The sequence below is a fragment of the Diabrotica virgifera genome, chromosome 6 (assembly GCF_917563875.1).
Source record: "Diabrotica virgifera virgifera chromosome 6, PGI_DIABVI_V3a".
In the NCBI taxonomy this organism is placed as follows: domain Eukaryota; kingdom Metazoa; phylum Arthropoda; class Insecta; order Coleoptera; family Chrysomelidae; genus Diabrotica; species Diabrotica virgifera.
The window spans coordinates 14,984,038-15,007,712 of NC_065448.1; the positions used below are offsets into that span (position 1 = coordinate 14,984,038).

At 31.6% G+C, this 23,675-nt stretch overlaps 1 protein-coding gene across 2 annotated transcripts in view; it reads left to right on the forward strand.

Annotated features, from left to right (window-relative positions):
• The first annotated feature begins 2,747 nt into the window (after positions 1 to 2,747).
• Positions 2,748 to 23,675, forward strand: part of LOC114325383 (neuropeptide-like 1) — a 290,871-nt gene continuing 269,943 nt past the window's right edge. For both annotated transcript variants that reach the window (XM_028273444.2, XM_028273445.2), the window contains exon 1: positions 2,748 to 2,905. In XM_028273444.2, the coding sequence (XP_028129245.1) occupies positions 2,840 to 2,905 (66 nt within the window). In that variant the 5' untranslated portion in view covers positions 2,748 to 2,839. The remainder of the gene's footprint in view (positions 2,906 to 23,675) is intronic.

Below are 23,675 nucleotides of genomic sequence, written 5' to 3' on the forward strand. Positions count from 1 at the left end.
ATCAGGTCCGGCTTCAAAAAAATTAGTTCGTTTTGGTCTTAGAAAAAATTTCACCTTGTATACGATTTTTGAAAACTCTAATATGAATTTTACAAATTAGACACATAGGCAATTAAAACGGCATATTTATTTTTTCCCCACACGATTACTTAATTTTTTATAAAAAAATCAAATTTGACTATGAATAATTAAAAGTTTGGTAAAGTGAACCATAGATTTAAAAAAATTAACTTTTATTACAAATATTAATTTTTTTTAACAAATATTTAATTTATGTTACCACCTAATCAAATGATTTATTCAAACTAGAAAAAAATCAGGCCCGGATTTAAAAAATTAGTTCGTTTTGGTCTTAGAAAAAATTTCACCCTGTATACCTACGCTTTCTGAAATGTCTAATATGAATTTTACAAATTAGACAAATAGGCAATTAAAATGGCATATTTATTTTTTCCCCACACGATTACTTAATTTTTTATTAAAAAATCCAATTTGTCAAAATCGGAATTTTAACCTAAAAATGAAAAAAAAAAAATGAAATCACGGTTTAACTCGCTACAACTCTGTTCCAGTTTAATATTTTTTTTCTGAAATTTTTTCCGCACATATCTCTTACCATTGTGAAGACTATCAAAATTGTTGTAGACTTTCAGTCTTCTTCTCATAAAAGTTATGAATTTTTAAAAATAAAAGTTGCAGATTCGTTAATTGCAAAGTTAAATCGCACAAATTAAGTGAAAAAATTTATCTATTTGATCACGTCTATGTTAAACTATAGAGTCCAAAGAGAAGTGTTATGGGTTTTAGATCTAGACGTGGTATAAAAAAAATGGTGAAGGTTTTAATTTTATGAAAAACGTTGTTTAATTTTTTTTTATTTTTATGGTAAAATTCCGATTTTGAAAATTTGATTTTTTAATAAAAAAATAAGTAATCGTGTGGGGAAAAAATAAATACGCCATTTTAATTGCCTATTTGTCTAATTTGTAAAATTCGTACTAGAGTTTTCAAAAAGCGTATACAGGGTGAAATTTTTTCTAAGACCAAAACGAACTAATTTTTTAAATTCGGGCCTGATTTTTTTCTAGTTTGAATAAATCAGTTGATTGGGTGGTAACATAAATTAAATATTTGTTCAAAAAAAATTAATTTTTGTAATAAAAGTTAATTTTTTTAAATCTGGTTTCTAGTAAATATGGTTCACTTTACCAAACTTTTAATTATTCATACTCAAATTTGATTTTTTGATAAAACATTAAGTAATCGTATCGGAAAAAAAAATAAATATGCCATCTTAATTGCCTATTTGTCTAATTTGTAAAATTCATATTAGAGTTTTCAAAAAGCGTATACAGGGTGAAATTTTTTCTAAGACTAAAACGAACTAATTTTTTAAATCCGGGTCTGATTTTTTCCAGTTTGTATAAATCAGTTGATTGGGTGGTAACATAAATTAAATATTTGTTCAAAAAAAAATTAATTTTTGTAATAAAAGTTATTTTTTTTTTAAATCTATGGTTCACTTTACCTAACTTTTAATTCATAGTCAAATTTGATTTTTTTATAAAAAATTAAGTAATCGTGTGGGGAAAAAAATAAATATGTCATCTTAATTGCTTATTTGTCTAATTTATAAAATTCATATTATAATTTTCAAAAAGCATATACAGGGTGAAATTTTTTCTAAGACCCAAACGAACTAATTTTTTTGAAGCCGGACCTGATTTTTTTCTAGTTTGAATAAATCAGTTGATTAGGCGGTAATAATGTAACGATTGACCAAAATAAGAGACACATCGATCTGACCGTTCAAAAAGTATGACGAATAAAAATTTCTGTCAAAATGCGAAACTCGCCCTGTATATTATTAAACAATGAGAGCAGACACTTTTTAATGGTCATTTGTTATTCCCCATAGGAGCCTCTATACGAGGTAGGAGTATGTACAGTTCCTCATGACTCACCCTGTATTGGTTTACTAGACTTAGGGCCGGTACTTTATGTCCCGGTTAAACCTCGGTTAGCTAACCGGGGTTTAATCGGGACAGAAAAGTACTTCATAGAGCCTCTTGCGTTGTAATAAAAGCAATTATAATTATCATTATAATTATTTATGAATATAATAATAAGTATAATTGCGTTTATGTCTATGTTATGCATATATTTCTGTCCCGATTAAACCCCGGTTAACTAACCGGCTGTTAACGGAGACATAAAGTACCGGCCCTTAGAGAAATAGCTTTTCCAAGATAACGTAAAAAAGGTATTTTTGGCCCTTTTGAGTTACACATCTAAGGTATAGGGACACTTAGAGGGCTAAAAAATTACTTCAGGCTACTTTTTTAATGTATCTATAATAATATACTAAATTGTGAACATCCGCTGACCTCCTCCCTCACAGAAGCGGTCGAAAATTAAAAAATAGTGATTATTATAAATATGTATATTTATAGAGAGGCGCTGCTGTACAATAAATAGATAATTTGCCAGTTTTTTGGTAACTCTTCTTATTTCCGTGATCCCTTAATCCCCCTTAACTATTTTTAATGGTGATTTTTTGTCCTAAACCGCCGTCTTTTATTCCAATCCAGTTTATCCGTAAAATCCAGCGAATTTCTGGAAACATAATTCAAACCCGACCGTAGGCAGATGACAGGATAATAGAGCTACGCCAGCCCCAGCGTTTTCGGGGCTCATGCGCCCTTAGCACGAGCCTCCCCCGCGTTGAGCTTATATAAAACAGACGCCGTCGAGATGGGACGTCCAAGTTGAACGTGTTGATATCTGAATCAACAGTTGAAAAATAATATAATTTGTAGTTTTTCTTTATTTGTACACTATGAGTAAATATCTAGCCCTGAATTTTGTTTTTGGAGTGGTTGTGTTCTTCATCGGAATATGTAAGGTGAGTCGACTTTTTATATTTTTTTTCTGTTATCAACAAGTACATGCACGTGGCTTATAGTATACAGATCTCTGTAGTGTCAATGAACCAGTACTCGTATTTTTCGCTATAATTAAAGAGAAATTAGCAAAAAAACTTTTTTCTTGACACTCTTTGAAACAAATATTAACAGTGTAAAAAGTATTTATGGAAAGTGACGTAACTTTACTAAAAAATTATAGAAAATCCTTTAAAATGAGAATTTGTAAAATTATTTATGTTAATTTCTTGCTTAATTGTTGCAAAAATAGCTTGAAAAGTCGATTTTTTTAAAATTATTAATAAGTTTTCTGAAAATGCACAAAATAATTTTAATTTTACATGGGAATGAGGACAATATCACAAATATTTTGCTACAAAAATTTCAAGAGATTTCACCCAATCGTTATTGCAAAATTGAAATTACGTGTCCAAGACAGCTTTTATCTACAACGTTATTATCTGTAAATTATAATAAATATTATTAAATAAAATTATCTGTAAATTATAATTCAAGCTTAAATAACGGGAAAACGATGCATTTTATAAAATATACCTGCTATAAACACTTATCAAAGTACTTCAGAATACCTAACAAATGAGCTTCAGAAGAAGTTAATAGCATCAAGATTAAGCAAGTTATTATGAAACTAAAAGAAACCTTTCGAATTTTTTAGGAAAAAGTGAAAAATAAAACATACGCCATTTCCACAAAAATTAAAATTTATAGTAATCCTTACAAAAATTTCTTTATATTAGCATAAGTAATGATTTTAACAATTTTCACCGGTTTAGAATGCATATTTTTCAAAAATAGATGTAATTTAAAAAAATCAGAATTCTTAAAATTATCGTCATTTTCATTTTCTTTGATAATAACTATAAAAATACTCAATATACGTAAAAAAATGGTAAATAACCAAATTTTAGTTTTTTCTATATCAAATATTATACCTTTTTTACCATTTCTGTAGGGTGAAAAATAACCGAGATAGAAACGTTTAAAGCTTAAATTTTGCTGTAAGAACCATGTAACCCTGGCCATTTTTTCTTTGATTTTTAAAAAAGTAAGAGGTTTAAAAGATTAAATTCAACGCGTTTTAATAGCCTTTCAATATGTATACAAAATAGTATTACCTTTCAAATTGTTTTTAGGTGAACCTGATATTTTAAAAATAACGGAGTTATTTAAAAAAAAAGATAACATTTTTTGGAAAAATTTTTAAATGATAAAGTTTGAAAAATTTTTGCAACATAAATTTTAATGCTAATAACTTTTTCGGTATCTCATTTGATAGATATTTCTAAGTACTTTTACAAATGTTTAATTAGTTTATGTTATAAAATGCATCATTTTCCCGTAATTTAAGCTTGAATACTTAGATTTGGGTACTCTTCGAAAAAAATATGCATTCAATTACCGATAACTCACTTTTAGTTAATATTAAAAGGTTTTTTAGTAAGGAGTTTATTTAATTTTTTATTAGCTTCAATTTTGGTAATAATTACTTTTTTGTAAAAACTTATACTTAGTTTTTGAGTTATCTATGAGAGATCGGTTAAAAACATGTTTTTTTCTTACGAAAAATTAAAATTTTTGATCTTTAATAACTCAAAAAATCTGTCCTTGCGGGATCGGTACTCACCGGAGGGACCGCAGACGTTCGGATACAATTAGCGTCTCTTTGCAAAGACAATGACGTCGACTTTGCAAAGTAACAAGACACTTACTCAACACACACACTACACATTACACCTGAGTTAGTGATAAGTTATACAATTACGTGGCTAAAGGTTCTAGTTCTAAACCAAGGCCAGAATCAGAGAAAAAAAAAATAAAAATTACTCAACAAGTTTTGATTTATTTTAATAACTTTATATAACAAATGTTGCTTAAAATTTGTCCCCCAATCTAATTATGGGGTTATTTTTAATAAAATAATTTTCACCCCGAGAAGGGGTGGCACCACCCCCAGGGTAAAAGCGCAAGTTGGCACCATGTCACCTTTTATTCCTGAGATATCCTCTAACCACTCACCAATTTTCATGCAAATCGTTGGAGCTTCAACTAAATCGGAGGTAATAGCTCATATCCACCTTCAGTGACTCCACTATAAAGAGAAAGGTTCATTTTATCCAATTAAATTATTTAACAATTAAAATTTTTATAGAAAACTAGTGATTTTACGCTTCGCCATGCGGGGGGATATAATCCATTGCCCCCTAGAGTCACTGCACTAAATTTCCTTTACTTTCTCCTATTTTGTCGTATCTCCCTCCAATTTTTCTGACTTCCTCTATTTTTTCTGAGCCCTCCTATTTTTTCCGACGTTTTCCTATTTTTCTGGCACCCTCCAATTTTTTTTGACACCCCTCCAATTTTTTCTGACTCACTCTAATTTATTTTTATACATTTATAGAACTTATACTCAGAACTTTATACATCTAAGAAAACTCAGAAAATACTCATTCTGAGTTTCGACCCACCCTTTATAACAATAGTAGACCCTGTATAACAATAGTTTAACAATAGTAGACTATAGTAAAAATCGTTTGAACATAAAATAAAAATTTGATGTCGAATCTCTACAATTCTACAGGGTGTAAATATTGCTACGAAATTAACAAAAAAACGTAATCTTTTAAACCACCTCATATAATATTAAAAAACCCAATGATTTAAGAAAGGAAACATTAAGGAGAATTCAAAAATGTAAAAATATACGGGGTATTCTATTAAAAAAAACATAAATTTGTGTCACCCTGTCAATACGCAGGCCCCTGTATATTTGAAAATATTTTTAAATTATGGTCCTATATGTGCCCCAATTTTTACCTAAATAACTTTTTTTCATATCTCGAGTAACTGGACGAACTTTCATATCTCGGGTCCAAACGAGTAATTGGACTTTGTCACACTAATGCCCCACCCTGTATATAGATATAGATTTCAAAAACGAAAGACAATATGTATTGTCCCATGGCACTTGCGACAGAAGTGACTACTTCATAAAGCGCGTTATATAGGAACCTACTATTGAAATTTTATGTTAGCTTAAGATAGACTAAAATAAAATCGGTAATCTTTTATTCGTCACAAACCAGTAGTTTTATTTTTACAATATAATATTAATCAAAAGTAAGTAATTAAACATAAATATAAGATACTAATGAAAATATAAATAATGAATACATGCTACATATTATATTCAATTCATTAGATCAAACAAAGTGAAAAAATCGGCTAATTCGAAATAGTTGCCATGCACCTACCATAAAATTGGACAATTGGACAGTTTAGTATCCCTATATACCAACGATTTACCATGAATATGATTTGTAATGCTTAAGAAATGTCATATATCCAGTCCCACAGAAGGGATTCCTCAAACATTCATCTGCAAACAAAAACAGCCAAACTGGTTTGCGATATCTAATGAAAGGTCGTACGAAGCTGGTTTTGTTGAGTATAGCATGATAGCATGATGATACTTTAGTGATAAGCAAACATAAAATTCCAATAGTATATAACGCTCTATAAGAAATAGTCGCTTCTGTCACAAGTGCCACGTGCCGTTATATAATGTCATTCGTTTTTGAAATCTATATCTATATATACTCTACTTTCTCACTTGAGAAAGGCACTCTGCCGAAACAGCTGTAGTCACATAGTTGTAAATAATAAATTTTTGTGGAAGTATAGAAAACAAAAGTTTTCAGTGTTTTATTGTGAGATAAAATGAACTTCCATCAAGTAACGGTCGAATCCATCAAATATCTATATATGTATAATACAAATAAATTATAGGGAGTCAGTAACAATTAGAGTGTGCCAAAGAAATACGAAGGGGTTAGAAAAAATAGAGGAAGTCAGAAAAAATTGGAGAGAGATACGATAAAATAGGAAAAAGCAAAAAAAAAATTACTGCAATGATTTTAGGGGGTAACTGATTGTATCCCCCTTGTAAAATCACTAGTTGTAAATAAAAATAGTAAAATTACGTATGTAGATTGTAATATATTAATTATATTATATGCAAAAGAATAAACTTCATTTTTTTTATTATTAAACGCTTTTATTTAGTTCAATAGTTTGCGTCAAATCTTTAGACGTTAATTTGACTGCCTTTTCTTCAATGCAAATGAATGAAAATTTGCAGACATGTGCATTCGCGGGAACAATACACGAATAGTCAATAAAAATTTTTTTTATGTTTATTAATTGTTTAAATAAAAAAAACGATTTTAATGGAAAACGCTTAAATTCTCTTGTTTTTTACAATGTAAAGACTTGAAACTTTTACGGATTGTATAGTTAATGATATGAACAATACATAATTTCACTTTTTATGTTAATTGTTGACGTTTGAAAAGTGTCAGACTAAAAAGTAAAAAATAAAAAAATATTTAAAAAAAATTTAAGAAACGCTTTTCTTTAGTTACGAGTGACTAAATTTAAAAATAAAAAAAAAATCAACCAAAAAGCAAAAAATAAAAAAAATCGAAAAAATCTAACACATTCGTTAAAGAAAAGCGTGGGGGCGAAAACCGTTTATTTGATAAACACGCGCCACGCTTTTCTTTGACGGATGTGTTAGATTTTTTCAATTTTTTTTATATTCTGCTTTTTGGTTGATTTTTTTTAATATCTTTAATTTTAGTCACTCGTAACTAAAGAAAAGCGTTTCTTAAAAATTTTATTTTTCATATTTTTTTATTTTTGTTTAGTATAGATAATATATAAAAACAATTTTCATTGTTGCTAAAAGTGAAGACCGGTAAATTATAATATGGTTTTTCATAACACATTTTTAGTAAAAAAGCAGAGAAAATCTTTTAAAATGAGAGTTTGTAAAGATATTTTTGAAAATTTGTTGCTTAATTATTGCAAAAAGAGCTTCAAAAATCGATTTTTTTGAAAGTTATTAATAACTTTTCTAAAATGCACAAAATACTTTTATTTTCGGCGTGAGAATGGGGAAAATATCACATTATATTCAGCTAAAAAGATTTCAAGAAGTTTCACTTAATAGTTATTGCAAAATTGAAATTGTTTATCTCAAAACAGAAACATCGGTAATTTTCTTCATTTGTTTCGGCAACTTTAAGTTTATTTTAAAAATGTTAGACAGTGATAAGCGCCCTAATAACCGACAAAATAACGCAAAAGATGGAAAACATAATAAATTGTGAAGTAAAACGAGATGAAACTAGAAGAGGTGGAAATTATCATATAAACATATAATTAAACATATAAATTAACAATTTATTATATAGTGTCCCACCTTTAGACGTATAGGATTAGTATTACAACTGTCACTGTGACAGAAGAATTTTATAAAATACTCCTGTCGCATACGTCTAAAGGTGGGAAACTATGTAGGTAATGCAATGTTAATTTTATACGTTTATATCGATAATTTCCATCTATACCAGTTTCATCTCTTTTTATTTCACAATGTATTATGTTTTCCATCTCTTGCGTTATTTTGCCGGTTATTAGCGCGCTCAAGACTGTATAACAAAAGTTGTAGATTTTTGTATTACTCTACAACTTTTGAATTTAAAATTGTTTGATACGGCGGTTTTTTTGATCAAATTTCGGCGGAAATTAAAAATAACTTTTATCTACTCTATGTCATATTATGTATAAGTTTTTAGTCTGTGAAAGAAAACTGTCATTATAGATAGCAGTGCGTGAAGGGTTTATAGTGTGCGTGAAGTAACAATGTATTTTAAATGGGATTTACTTTTTCGCACACTTTCAATGGGTTTTTTGGCACACTTTCATATAATCAAATATCCTTAACTTTTGCGTTGTCATGGTGATGACAATATGAGCAATGACTTACAACAAAATTTTTGACAGTTTTGTGGTTTGAAAGTAGTTACTAAGAGTTGCAGTTTTTTTATTTGTTTATCGTAGGGTAGATAATAGTTATTTATGATATAAGTGTTAAAAGTACACGTTTAAGGCACGCATGTGAAAGTTTGCAGAATGAGCGAAGCGAGTTCTGCAATTCACATGAGTGCCTTAAAAATGTACTTTTTAAGACGCATATCATACAATATTTTTTCTACAAACGTAATTACAGGACAATATCTACAAAAACTTTTACTTGAACTTGACTGACATTCCATTTTTATATTTTTTTGACATTACATCAAAATTGTCTATACGGTCAATACGAACTGCAGTGCCCTAAAAATTTTAAAGCACTAGTGCCTTAAAGTAGCATTTTTAACGCTCATATGGAGTGCTAGAAATTGCATTTTTAACACGGTTGTAGAAAAAATATTGTATGAAACTCTGCGTGAAGTACTTTTTGCGAACTTACTTTACACTCGCTCCGTTGTCGCTCGTGCTCTAAAAATCGCGTGCGTTCGCAAAAAGCATACTTCACGAACTGTTTCATAAATAACTATTTTCACACCCTTTTAATCCCCCAAATGGCTCTCAGAACTTTTCACCTGTTTAATTTATTTTTATTTTGTGTGTTATGCTTCCACCTAAACACTTTTTGTCACAAAACTTTAGATGACATTTTTTTAAATTAAAATTGAGCTAATTTGCTTGATCTAGCATAACATTTTATAATAATTCCAGAGTATGATATAAAATTATAATTTTAAGCCGTAAATCTTCATAAGCTATTCAGTTAAACAAAAATAATAAACCTGTTTTAATTTCTTTGTTGTTTTAATTATCAAATAAAGCTGAGACCATAAAATAAATACGTTTGATCGCCCATGATCAAAAGGGCTAATAATTCACCCTTTATAACCTATTAAAAATAACTTCAGTATCAATCCAGACACCTGGACATTTTTATTCTCCATTCATTTATTGTTTTTCAACTTCGTCACAGATTGAATGATGATCCTTTGGTATTGATTTTCTCTTGATGGTTGTCATTAATTAGTTTAATATATTCTCCCCGTTTGAGCGCTTTTCCGCAGCACCGATGCAGCTGTTACATAAATTTGAAACATGTCTGTAATTTGTCGCTGGAAAACACGTATTGGTGATTTTCTAGCTGTGAAAATGGACGTTGTTTAAGATTTGTGGTTACTTTGTTAGTTTTTTTAATGTATAAAGTTATTAAGAGATAATAGCATTAATAAATTATCTTGTCGAACAATTCAGATTACCCTCAAAAGAAAAAAGGATCTGCCATTGAAAATGCCTCAAGAAATAGATTCAGAATTTTTAGATACCCTAAGGTTACCGATTAAAAATCCTTTACTAGGGATCTTAAAAGAAGGGTGCGGAATTATCGTAAAAGGCCAAAAAACAATAACATTGAGGTTGAAATTCTGTGAATACGCGAGCAGAAGCCGAAAAATCATCGTCATAAGTAATATGGAGTTTGGCATGTGACATGTGTCTATTGTATATTGATAATTATGACCCCTTTCAGGCTGACACCTCAGTGGATACAGGAAGTAGCAATAAGGGATTAAAGGGGAAAGTTAGTGTAGTCTTTATTTTCATCTCCTATTTTGTTAAACCTCCATCGATTTGCATGAAAATTGGTGACCAGTTAGAACATATCTCAGGAAATAAAAATGATTTGGTGACAACTTGCGCTTTTACCCTGGGTGTGGATACCACCCCTTCTCGGGGGTAAAAACGATTTTATTAAAAATAACTCCACAAATCGATAGAGGGACAAAGTATTAGTAAAATGTGTTATATCATGTTATTTAAATAAATCAATACTTTTTGAGTTATTAAAGATCAAAGATTTGTCTGTTTAACAGCACATGCGTGAAGTTACGGATGATAAAAAGAACATATTAATTAATTGTATGTTACTAAAATATTATTTTTATATTATTTCGATATTATAAATTTAGCAAAAGTGTATTCGAATATGTCAAATGTACCCATTATTGGACACCCTCAGTTTCTGGACATATTCAGTTTATAATGAAAAAAAAATTCAATTAAATATCGAAATAATATAAAAATAATATTTTACTAACATACAATAATTAATTAACATGTTCTTTTTATCATCCGTAACTTCACGCATAATATGCTCTTAAATAGACAAATCTTTGATCTTTAATAACTGAAAAAGTTTTGATTTATTTTAATAACATGATATAACAAATTTTACTTAAAATTTGTCCCTCTATCGATTTGTGGGGTTATTTTTAATAAAATAGTTTTCACGCGCGGGAAGGGGTAGTATTCACCCCCAGGGTAAAAGTGCAAGTGGCACCAAATCAGTTTTGTTTCTTGAGGTATGCTCTAACTAGTCACCAATTTTCATGCAAATCGGTGGAGGTTAAACAAAATAGGAGGTGAATACCTTTAATGACTGCACTAACTTTCCCCTTTCAACCCTTATTGCTACTTCCTGTATCCACTGAGGTGTCAGTCTGAAGGGGATCATAATTGTTAATATACAATGGACACATTTCACAGGAAAAACTCCATATTACTTATGACGATGATTTTTCGGCTCTAGTTCTCCGTCTCTTTTGCTTTAATGTTGGATCTTGTTGGGGTAAATTTCCCTTATCCCCTTCTATATCGGACACTGTCCACCACGTATGTATCTATAGCATAGTTACTCAAGGTCCTAAAAGTTTTTAACCTCGTAACCGCAAATGTAACTAATTGCTGTATACGTCTCCTGGATTACGAATATGTCATTCCCTATCATAATTGCTTACTTAAGCCATCCTCTTATATCTTACGGTGTCAAGATAAGTGGAGTAATCAGACGTCTCCATACCTTTCGATCAGTAGCTAGTCACTCTGCCTTTTTCCACCCAATATTTCTCTTTGCGAAAGCCTTTCCAATATCCGCTTTCCATGTTTCTACTGCCCTGCCTCTTAGTTGTTATGGCTGAACCCCGACAACTGTTTTGTTTCCAGTCTCTCTAAGGTCATTACTATACCCCACCTTTCATGTAGTTCTTCGTTTCTTATACGATCACGTCTGGTCACCCCGGTTACCCCTCGCAAATATCACATTTCATATAGGTACTTGAATTTTACTACGAATTTTGTCGTTCACTCTCAAAGTTTCATTACCGTAGAGTAGCACCGGCTCGTATACAGTTTTATATACTTTCATTTTTGTTTTCAGACTTACATATTTCCTTTTTCCTAATAAAATTCTTGGCAGATTTCTGTGTCACCACCCATGTTTCGCTAGATGTGTTTGAAAGAAAAGTATTACGTAGGATACTGGGCCCAATAAGTGAAAATAACAACTGGCGAATTAGGTACAATAGAGAAATATACGAGCAATATAGCGAACCAACTCTAGCACAATACACTAAACTGCAGAGATTACCCCTTTGCCTTTGTAAGAAAAGTATTACGTAGGATACTGGGCCCAATAAGTGAAAATAACAACTGGCGAATTAGGTATAATAGAGAAATATACGAGCAATATAGCGAACCAACTCTAGCACAATACACTAAACTGCAGAGATTACGGTGGGCAGGGCACGTGGTCCGCATGCATGAGAATAGAATCCCCAGAAAATTTGCTGAATGCAAGAATGCAGGGAAGAAGACCTGTTGGAAGACCTAAAAAGAGATGGGAAGACGAAGTCGATGAGGATGCCAGGAACTTCCTGGGAACGCGTTCATGGAAAAGAACATCGGTAAATCGAAATGATTGGAGAAGCTTGTTAGGAGGCCAAGGCTCGATTTGGGCTGTAGTGCCATTGGATGGATGGAATAAAATTCTTATTGAATGTATTTTATTTGTCTATGGTTTAAGTTTCATGTCAGCTACCTAATAATAATATCATATGGCATTTTTGCCGGGGAGATCCTTTCGGACAGTTCCGGCGCCATTTACATCTTTAACCCTGTTTTAAGTAACTAGTGCCAATGTACACTAGCCCAGGGGGACCGACGGCTTAACGTGCTCTCCGAGGCACGGTGAGACGGCTCGTGTCATTATTGGAAATGAAAACGGTTTGTCTTTAGCAGGGCTCGAACCCACGTGCACTGGCGTATGAGGCCAGCGATTATGCCGTTACTCCACGGCCGCTCACAGCTAATATATTCTTATGTTTCCCCTATTCCCCTAGATCTCCCAGTGTCCCCTTATATATCTGTAGCATAGTTATTCTGGCTCCAGAAAGCTTTTAACCTCGTAACCGCAGATGTAACAAATTTCTCTATATGTCCTGGATTACAACGATGTCATCCCTTATCATAATTATTATAACAAAACTTATAGTGTTTCCTGCTGAATATATATGTATATTCAGCAGGAATATATGTATATTCACACTTCTCTTAGTTGTCATCAGGGCTACTCATCTTGCCCATCTATCTTTTCTTATCCATCCTCCTTGTCGGATGTCTACCACTTCCTTTACATGCTTGAAATCTGGGACGCGATTTATAATAAAGTTGGAGTGAACATTATTTTGGAGCATATTTTCTTCAATTTTAAATAGTTAGGAGAGAATACGAACACATCTTTTCTGGATGACGTCTACGTTTATTCTAATTTGTAAATAGAATGTAAATCGAAAATTGAAGCTAATTTATAAATCGAATTCAAATCTCCCTTTACTTGTCCAACCTATTGAAAAATGGCCTAAAAAACGCTAAAATTTGCTTTTCTTTCTACATTTAATTGTTTATTTGGATTTCATGCTTAAAGCACGCTACGAAAAAATCACAAAAATGATTTCGTCTTAAAATAACCGAAATTATTAAAAAAAGTGGTTATGAAGCGAAAAAAACAATTTTTTATAATCTGTTTAAAAATTATTATAAACAAATAGGTGGCCATGGAAAATTTTCGATAAACTTTTAAGAGTGTAGGCGTAAAATTTCGGCTATATGCATTTTAAGCGTATTAATTTTCTTCAAATCCTGAGAAAACTAATCAATATTTTTGAAAAATTTATACGTAGAACCAAAGATTACATTATTACCGACGGCCGAAAGTCCTTTAGAATAAACAAAAGTGTTTTTGAATGAGCTATTTGAAATTAAAAATAACACTAAGTTTTCTTAGTATCTTAGTATATTGATTCACTCCTGTAACTTATTAAAATAAACATTATAGAAACTGTCAGTAACTTTTGGTTCTCTGTAAAAATGTAATCTTTCATTCTGCATTTACATGCTTCAAAAATACTTTTTAGTTTTCGCAGGATCCGAAAAAAATCAATGCATTTAAAATGCATACACCCGAAATTTTGCGCCTACGCTCGTAAACATAGCATATTGGCATTATAACATATCTAATAAAACAAGTTTCAGCTTGCATAAATGAAATCGACCTTTTTCGACAAAAGTCACCCGCCTAATATCCATCTATGTTGATTTGTTAAAACAGACTAAATAAATGACAGCCACTTTGACCGATGCAGCCTAACAATATATGGCATCCATCATCTGTCAAAATTCAAAAGTCCCTATACGCTCTGAGCTTCGCTGGTGTCGCTCCTGACGGATCACTAATGCAACTTTCACCGGTAATTTTTAAATTTATTATTTAATTTTTATCGCTTAATATTTACAACGCAAAAATGTAATTAAATTGTAATCGATTTTTTAAAGATATTGCTAATCATTTTAACGTTCTATTAATGAAATATTAATTTCTTACTTCGGATACTTTCACAATTATCGTGTAGATGGCGCTTAGATTAATTTATAATTACATATTACGATATATTAAAAAAAACTTAAATTCAGTATTTAAAACGTAGGTAAGTATATTTAAGGTAAAAATATACACCACAGCTTTGACCAACTAATATTATTTCCTATTAATGTTTTTAATTTCAATGTTTTAAATTAATCACTTTGACATTTATGTCAAATTTCCAGTAAAAGCTTACATACTTGTCACTACTGGCGCTCGCGAATTTTTAATTATCCCCTCTACCTACGAACTCATAGTGTATAGGGCTTTTCAACGTTTCTCATTTGTTTCGAGCTTCTGTCATAATATGTCATATAATCCGTGTATATTAATATTATACACGGATTATACAATATATGACAGGAGCTTGAAACAAATGAGAATCGTTGAAAAGCCCTATTGGAAAACCTGTACATAAAAAATAAACTCAGTTTTAGCAAAAACAAAGAAAAATTCTCTGGGCCTATAATATTATACAGAAAAATACGCAAAGATGAGACCCACAAAATACTACGCAATCAGAATAAATTTACAGACCCATTTTTTTTCGAAAGTATCAAAACAAAGCAGAAAAATAAAAAAGTAATATTACCATTTTTCAGTAATGCAATGAAATTAGAAAGTAATAATTCTTCCTTTTGAACCAAAAAATTAAATTACGCGAAATTTTTATTTCTTTGACGACTGAATTGATTTTAATAAAGAGAGTTGTATAAGTTATATTAAATTGGGTCTCATGTTCCCCCAGATGGCGTATTTGTTCCGTGTTTTTAATATAATCTCACTGGGTCCTTAATCTTTTAATACTTGACATGTAGGTCGAATATCTCAAGAAGGCTACTCTGTTTTTGGACGTAAGGACTCCTTGAAGAGTTTCCTTATTTTTATTAGTTAAACATTGACGTTCTTAGTCTTAATTTAAAAATATATACAAGATGTTCATCAACTCATTTCACAGGAAAAACTTCAAATTGTGGTAAGGTACATTCCATGTCAAATCACTCAGGCAAAAAATTTTGGATCTCCGATTTGTCTGAAAATTGGTATATAGCTTCTGCGGGACGTAAAAATAAGATATTTAAGGTCAAAAAATCTTCTTCTTCTTTTTTCTCAAAATGTGATTTTATGCGATTTTACAGTGATTTGGTGTTTATTTAAACAAATTTGCATTTTCTGTCGTAAAGTATCAATGAAAAACATAATATTTTAATAGAAAGGACTCAAAAATGTCATTATATGGCATTATAACAAGTTATTTTGAATCAAAACAAGTTTTTGATCAAATTTTATAGTGTAAAATACGTTAAAATACCTACCGTTTTTTACATTTTCCTCCATTCCCGAAATACATCATCATGGATTTGGCTGAAAATTTGCCCACAGATATCCAAAAGATAGAACTTTAAGTGGTTAGAAGGATTTGAATTATATTACAATACCAAAAAAGTTACATGCAGTAATATCAGACTCAAAAGTATATATTAGTTCAATCGGGATAGCATTTGACCTTGAATGCCGAGCTGCTTAAAATTTTATTTTTCTGATCTTTAAGGGAGTCAATAGTAGCCTAAATTTAAAATCACGAATAAATTCCTCCGTTACGTTAGCCGCCATCTTGATTTTAAAGGACAACCTGTTTGGCTCAATATCTCCGCCATTTTTAACTTTTCGACAAAAATGGTAGGAACTGAAATTGTTCTAAATAAATCGTATTTACAATTATTACAATTTCTTTTCGCATAAAATCGCATAAAATAACATTTTGAGAAAAAAAGAAGAAGAAGATTTTTTGACCTTAAATATCTTATTTGTACGTCCCGCAGAAGCTATATACCAATTTTCAGACAAATCGGAAGTCCAAAATTTTTTTTGCTCCAAAATTGAGTGATTTGAAATGGAATGACCCGTAAATACTGCTAGCAGTAGAAGGTTCTATACACGCAACATATTTTGAAACTACAGTAAAACCTGTCAGTAACGGCCACTAAAAATGAACGAACTATTGGCCGATATAGAAAGGTGGCCGGTATTGCCAGTTTGTGTAGACCACAAATACATAAAAGATAATTGGAACTTTGTTTATTTTATTATTAAAAGCAAATATAATTCTATATATGAACGGACTCTACTAATACTACGAAAAAAGGGGATGTTAAGCTTTGTTGAAGAATTTTTCAATTCACTGTTATTTTTTTATAACGTCCTTTGATAATTTGAGTTTGGTAACACCATATTTTTCGGTCAACTTTTGTAATCTTAAACCGTACTTATAAATAGTGACAAACATTTCCTCTTTTATGACATTTTATGACCACCACACCGACCCTAATTATTTAATCCCTATTTAGGTAGGTACAGCTGGTTCCTAAAAAAACTGATACGACTCTTAAAGCGTATTTTGTAGAAAATTGAGCAGTGTATTTTGAAGGACAAAATTTGTTATTTACATACTGTCACTGTCATTGCCAAATCTTAAAATTTGTCAGATAACTTATTTTATTCAACCTCAAAAAATGGCTCCACATGCTAGCAAAAGAATTAAAAGCAAGAATTGTAACGAAATTAGAAGATGTTTATTCACTATCTGCCATAGCGAACCATTTTAACGTAAGCAAGAACAACAGTTTTAAAACAATTCTTACTTTAATATATTGTTCAGTTAAGTCGTTTGTTTTATTCTTTAATGATATTAAAAATAATAACAACAACCCTATTTTAAGTACAAACTATCATTTATACACTCTTTATAAAATGCAGGAATTCAAAATAATGTCAAAATTTAGACCTTATAATTATTACAATTTATGAATTAACATGTAATCAGCTGTTTGTTGTTTGTTTTTGTTTATGTTATTATTTGTCTGTCATAATAAATATAATATACTGTCAGACCAGTCAAAATTTGAATTTCCTGTATTTAATACACTGCTCAAAATGATCAAATCTTACTAAGAGTCGTATCAGTTTTTTTAGGAACCAGCTGTACAATAGGTATTAAATATAGTACTGGGAATTTCTATCAACAAGTTGACAAAAATATTTGGCCGACATTAACAGGTAAATTTCTATAAAATGTGCTTTAAAAATATGTGATTATTTGGCCGCGTCCATATTATAAAGGTGGCCGTAAATACCAGATAATAAATAAGGGAATCTACATATAATTTGTTTGGTGAATTTTGAAATTGGCCGTTAGTACAGGTGGCCGATTTTGACAGGTGGCCGGTAACACAGGTTTTACTGTCATCATCATCAACCCGTACGCGTCCACTGCTGGACATAGGTCTCCCTCAGCTCTTTCCATTCATCTCTATTTTGTGCGGCTTGCATCCAGTTACCGATAACATGTTTCAAATCATCGGCCCATCTGGTTAGTGGGCGTCCTCTGCTCCGTAGTGCTTCTTCTCGCGGCCTCCACTCGACAATACGTTTTGTCCATCGGTTGTCTGGCAATCTGGCGACGTGTCCTGCCCAATTCCACTTAAGCGACGCGATTTTTTGGACAGCGTCTATTGTTTTTGTTCTACGGCGTATTTCTTCATTTGGGATTCGGTCTCTCAGGGAGACACCCAACATCTGGCGCTCCATAGCCCTCTGAGTTACGCGAACTTGTTCACTACCTTTTTTGTTAGTGTTAATGTTTCGGCTCCATAAGTGAGTACAGGCAACACACATTGGTCAAAGATTTTCCTTTTGAGGCATATGGGCAAGTCCGATTTAAAATACATAGTTAAGTTTACCAAACGCTGCCCAGGCTAATCCTATGCGACGTGGGAGTTCGCACGTCTGGTTATCTTGTCCCAACCGAATTTCATGTCCCAAGTACTTATAAGATGCAGTCTGCTCAATATCCATTCAATCAACAACAATATTACGATTTAGCACCAGATTAGTCATTATTTGCGTCTTGTTGATGTTAATCTTTAGTCCGACCTCTAAGGAAGCGTAATATAATTTGTTCAACATTATTATTGCATCATCCATACGATCGGCTATAAGGACGATGTCATCTGCGAATCTCAAATGACTGAGCTTCTCTCCATTTATATTGATACCATATTCGTTTAGATCTGCCTTCTTAAATGTGTGTTCTAAAAGGGTTGTGAACAGCTTTGGTGAGATGGTGTCTCCCTGCCGTACTCCTCGCTGTATACAGAATGTTTGTTGTTCAGACAGTCTTACGCTAGGCGTTGCCGTTTGGTAGATATATTTGATCATGTTAATGTAGCGATGGTCTATTCGGCATTCTGTCAATGCTTTTAACATTTTCTGCTGGCTTATGGTATGGAATGCTTTCTCGTAGTCCACGAATATCAGTGCCAATGGTTTGTTGTATTCCGCAGACTTCTCTATTAGGTTTTTTATTACCAGTAAGTGGTCGTTAGTGCTATATCCAGATCTAAATCCAGCTTGTTCTCTAGGTTGATAGAAGTCTAACTTAGCCTCCATTCTTTTTTGATCATTTTTGTGAAAAGTTTATATATCTGTGATAGCAAACTGATAGGACGGTAGTTTTCAGATCTGTTATGTCACCCTTTTTGTGTAATAAAACAATGACTGCATTGTTCCATTGAGAAGGAGTTTTTCCTTGGTAAATGCATTGGGTGAAAAGTTTGGCCAAAGCCTGGATAATTTTATTTCCACCTTGTTTGATTGCCTCGATTACTATTCCGTCATCGCCAGGGGATTTATTATTTTTCATTTCTGAAAGTGCCTTTTTAACTTCATGTGGTGTTACTTCTGGCATTAATTCTGATCCCTGGTTTGTGATTTTGGGCAGGGGCTGATCTTGCCTTTCGTTGGTGCTCTCATACATTTCGCGATAAAACGATTCGACAACCTTGAGGATTTCGGCTTTATCCGTAGCAATGTTGCCATCTTTGTTTCTGATTTTGTACATATTTTTTTTACCGATTACTCAAAACTTTTAAACCTTTGTTTTCTTGAATTATGTGAGTTATTTCTCTTGTGTTGTTTTCCCTTATGTCTTTTCGGATTGATCGGTGGATATCTTTATTTAATTTCTTCAGTGTTGTGTAGTTGGAGTCGTATTTTTCCGTCAACTGTCTTCTTTTACTTATTAACTCTTTGGTATTTTGACTTAATTTTTCTTTATGGGTCACGACACTTGGGCAGCACTCCCTTTCTGTTTCTTTTAGTGCTTTCGTTATGACATTATTTGCTTGTTCAATGTCTTCTATGTCGTTTTCAAGGTCTTGTATACGTCTGGTTAGTACATCTTCATAGAGGTTGTTGTTTCCTGGGGGAATCCATTTCGTCTTTCGTGTTTTGAAGATCATCTTGGTTCTTTCGAAATTGACATTTAATCGTATCTTTGCTCGGATTAATTTGTGGTCGCTTCCTACCGAAAATTTGTTAAGTATTTCAATGTTTTTAATTATTTCTTTTCTGTTTGTTATGATAAAATCTATCTCATTTTTGACACTGCCATCTGGGCTTATCCATGTCCATTTACGCTGAGGCTTTTTATCGAAAAAAGAGTTCATCATGGATAAATTTTCCTGGTGTAAGTAGGGCTTACAATACCGAGCCAAAATCTCAATACCGGTATTTGGTATTTAAAATTTCAAATACCGGGATCCCGGTATTAAAACCGGTATTATGAATAAAAAATATACGCGTTATATTTATACTATCCTCACCCTCAGTTGTTATATCGACTTGTTATTAAATAATATATGAAACCTATTTAGTCCAGAAAGCCACTGCGCATCCGCTAGGAAAAATATTCCGATTCGGATTTTTTGCACAATCTTACTCAAACTTTTCACAAACTTTTAACAAATTTGCTTGTTGCCAGGTCCAAAAGTGGGTCAAAAATTTTTTAAACATTTTTTTTTCTTTTTTCCTAAAATTATTTTTTTTGCATGGAACAAAGTTTTTTTAGGTTTTTTGGATCATTCCAAACAGAAAAGGTCTTTAGTGACTTTTCTCTAAAGTTGATAGTTTTTGACATATAAGCGATTAAAAATTTAAAAATTGCGAAATCGGCCATTTTTATCCCTTCAAAAACTATGTGAAAAACTTAAAATTTGAATGTTGCCAAGGTAGGTAGATATTCTTTAAACATCGATTGATGAAATCCCGAAGAGTTTTTTGCAATACAGTATTCAAAACTCCTTTGTTTTTTAATTTCTAATCACGCATGCGCGACACTATTTTCCACCGTTGAATTTGTATACAGTATGGTGCAAATGAAAGGAATAAAATTCGATATTTCGTAAACCGGCGACTTTAAGGAAAAAACCCGAAACAGGTCGATTTTTATTTTTAAATTATGATATTGCGGCATATAATATGGTATACTAGTGACGTCATCCGTCTGGGCGTGATGACGTAATCGATGATTTTTTTAAATGAGAATAGGGGTCGTGTGGTAGTTCATCTGAAAGGTTCGTTAATTCTCTATTCAGTAATGTAAACATTTACATGATTATTTATACAGGGTATCCAAAATATTTTTATTTAATTAAATTATTTGACAAAAAAGAAGTAGAAGGACACCCTGTATAAATAATTATATAAATATTTATATTACTGAATAGAGAATTGAAGAACCTTTCAAATGAGCTAGAACACGACTTCTATTCTCATTTAAAAAAATCATCGATTACGTCATCACGCCCAGATGGATGACGTAACTAGTATGAAATATATGCCACAATATCATAACTTAAAAATAAAAATCGATTTTTTTCGAGATTTTTCCTTAAAGTCGCCGGTTTACGAAAAAACGAATTTAATCCTTTCATTTGCACCATACTGTCGGTGGAAAATAGTGTCGCGCACGCTTGATTAGCAATTAAAAAACAAAGGAGTTTTGAATATTGTATTGCAAAAAACTCTTCGGGATTTCATCAATCGATGTTTAAAGAATAACTACCTACCTACCTTGGCAATATTCAAATTTTCAGTTTTTCACATAGTGTTTGAGGGATAAAAATGGTAAATTTCGCAATTTTTCAATTTTTAATCCCTTATATGTCAAAAACTATCAACTTTAGAGAAATGTCACTACAGACCTTTTCTGTTCGGAATGATCCAAAAAACGTAAAAAAATTTGTTCCATGCAAAAAAAATAATTTTAGGAAAAAAACAAAAAAAAAACGTTTAAAAAATTTTTGACCCACTTTTGGTCCTGGCAACATGCAAATTTGTTGAAAGGGGTCCTTTTTGAGTAAGATTGTTAAAAAAATCCGAATCGGAATATTTTTCCTAGTGGATGCTAGGAGTGGCTTTCTGGATTAATTAAATTTTGTTTTGAAATGAGTAGATGTTGTTTATAACATTCATAGAGAGTAGGAATAGATAGATACAAAATATGTGTAAATAGAAAAAGTATATATTTGGTTCTAGGATAAATTTTGCATATAATAGGATAGTACTTTTACTCATGAAATTTGCTATTTGTAAATTAATTTAACTTTAAAATATATTAATACAAAGATTAACTTACTGTGACAAATATTTTATATGGATTACTCTGTATTTAGACCGCTATATATTTTCAATTATTATTAATAATTCTGAAAATAAGTGAGCCTAATTTATACACCACAAAACATAAAAAAAATGAAAAATAGATCTGAAAATGTAAAAACAATTCTGATTAATAAATCTTTCGGCTTATTTATAAAATAAATTAGACTAATTTTAAATATTTAATTCCATTTTTATAAATTAAGCTAATACCGAAATACCGGTATTTTTATTATAAATACCGGTATCGAATACCGGAAAATATCGTCCGGGATCCCGGTATTCGGGATCCCGGAATCCCGGTATTGTAAGCCCTAGGTGTAAGAAATTAAGCAGTCTTTGTCCTCGTTGATTTCTGTCGCCATACCCATACTTGCCCATTGCTACTTCTGCATCATCTTGTTTGAAGCCAATTTTCGCATTAAAGTCGCCCATAATTATTGTATAATATGCTGGTGTAGTATGTAATGCTGTTTCTAGGTCATCATAAAATTTTTCAATTTCTTCATCGGAGTGGCTAGTCGTTGGAGCATATGCCTGGATTATCTTAAGGTTATATCTTTCATTTAGTTTGAAGATGAGGTATACAATCCTGGGACTTATGCTGTTAATTTTAGTTATATTTTGACTGTGTTTTCTATGTATAATGAATCCTACTCCACCGTGTGAAGTGTCTTCTTCTCCTCTAAAATGAAATAAATGTCCCGATTTAAGAGTAATTTGGGCTTCTCCTCTTCGTCTGATTTCGCTGAGGCCGATGATGTCCCATTTTATTGTTTTCAGCTCTTCCTCCAGTTCCATCATCTTCTGGTCCGATATAAGAGTTCTAACATTGTATGAGGTGATATGCATTTGTCGTTCTTTGTAGTAGCCTGATCTTTTCCGGGGATTCTTAGCACCCTTAGGTTTTACTGTACTAAGTTTTAAACTCCAGATCTAAATCAGAGGAATAACTATGTACCATATCCACATCATGTAAAAATACTAATCAACGAAAAGAGAAAACTAAGAAAACAGTGGCAAACTTCCAGATCTCCTGGGAACAAAACTCAACTGAATAGGGCTACTCGCATGCTTAAAAGGGAACTACACAAATACAAAGATCAAGGCATAAATGAATTTCTTGAAGATCTCACTGCGACGGATGACACAAATTACTCTATTTGGAAACTCTCAAAAAATTTAAACATCAGATCAAGCATGATGGTCCCATTAGAAAGGAAGATGGTGATTGGGCCAAGGCAGATGACGATAAAGCCCAAGCTTTTGCTAATCATCTGAGGCAAGTTTTTCAACCTCATCCCAGAATTGTTCCTACGGAAGAAGAAGAATTCATTCACAAAAGCTTAGATGTACCTTACCAGATGTCACCTCCTATTGAAAATATCAAAATAAATGAAATTAAAGAATTAGTTAAAAATCTTAATATTAATAAAAAAATATAAAAAATTTTTTTAAGAAACGCTTTTCTTTAGTTACGAGTGACTAAAATTAAAAATACAAAAAAATCAACCAAAAAGCAAAAAATAAAAAAAAAATTGAAAAAATCTAACACATTCGTCAAAGAAAAGCGTGGCGTGTGTTCATCGAATAAACGGTTTTCG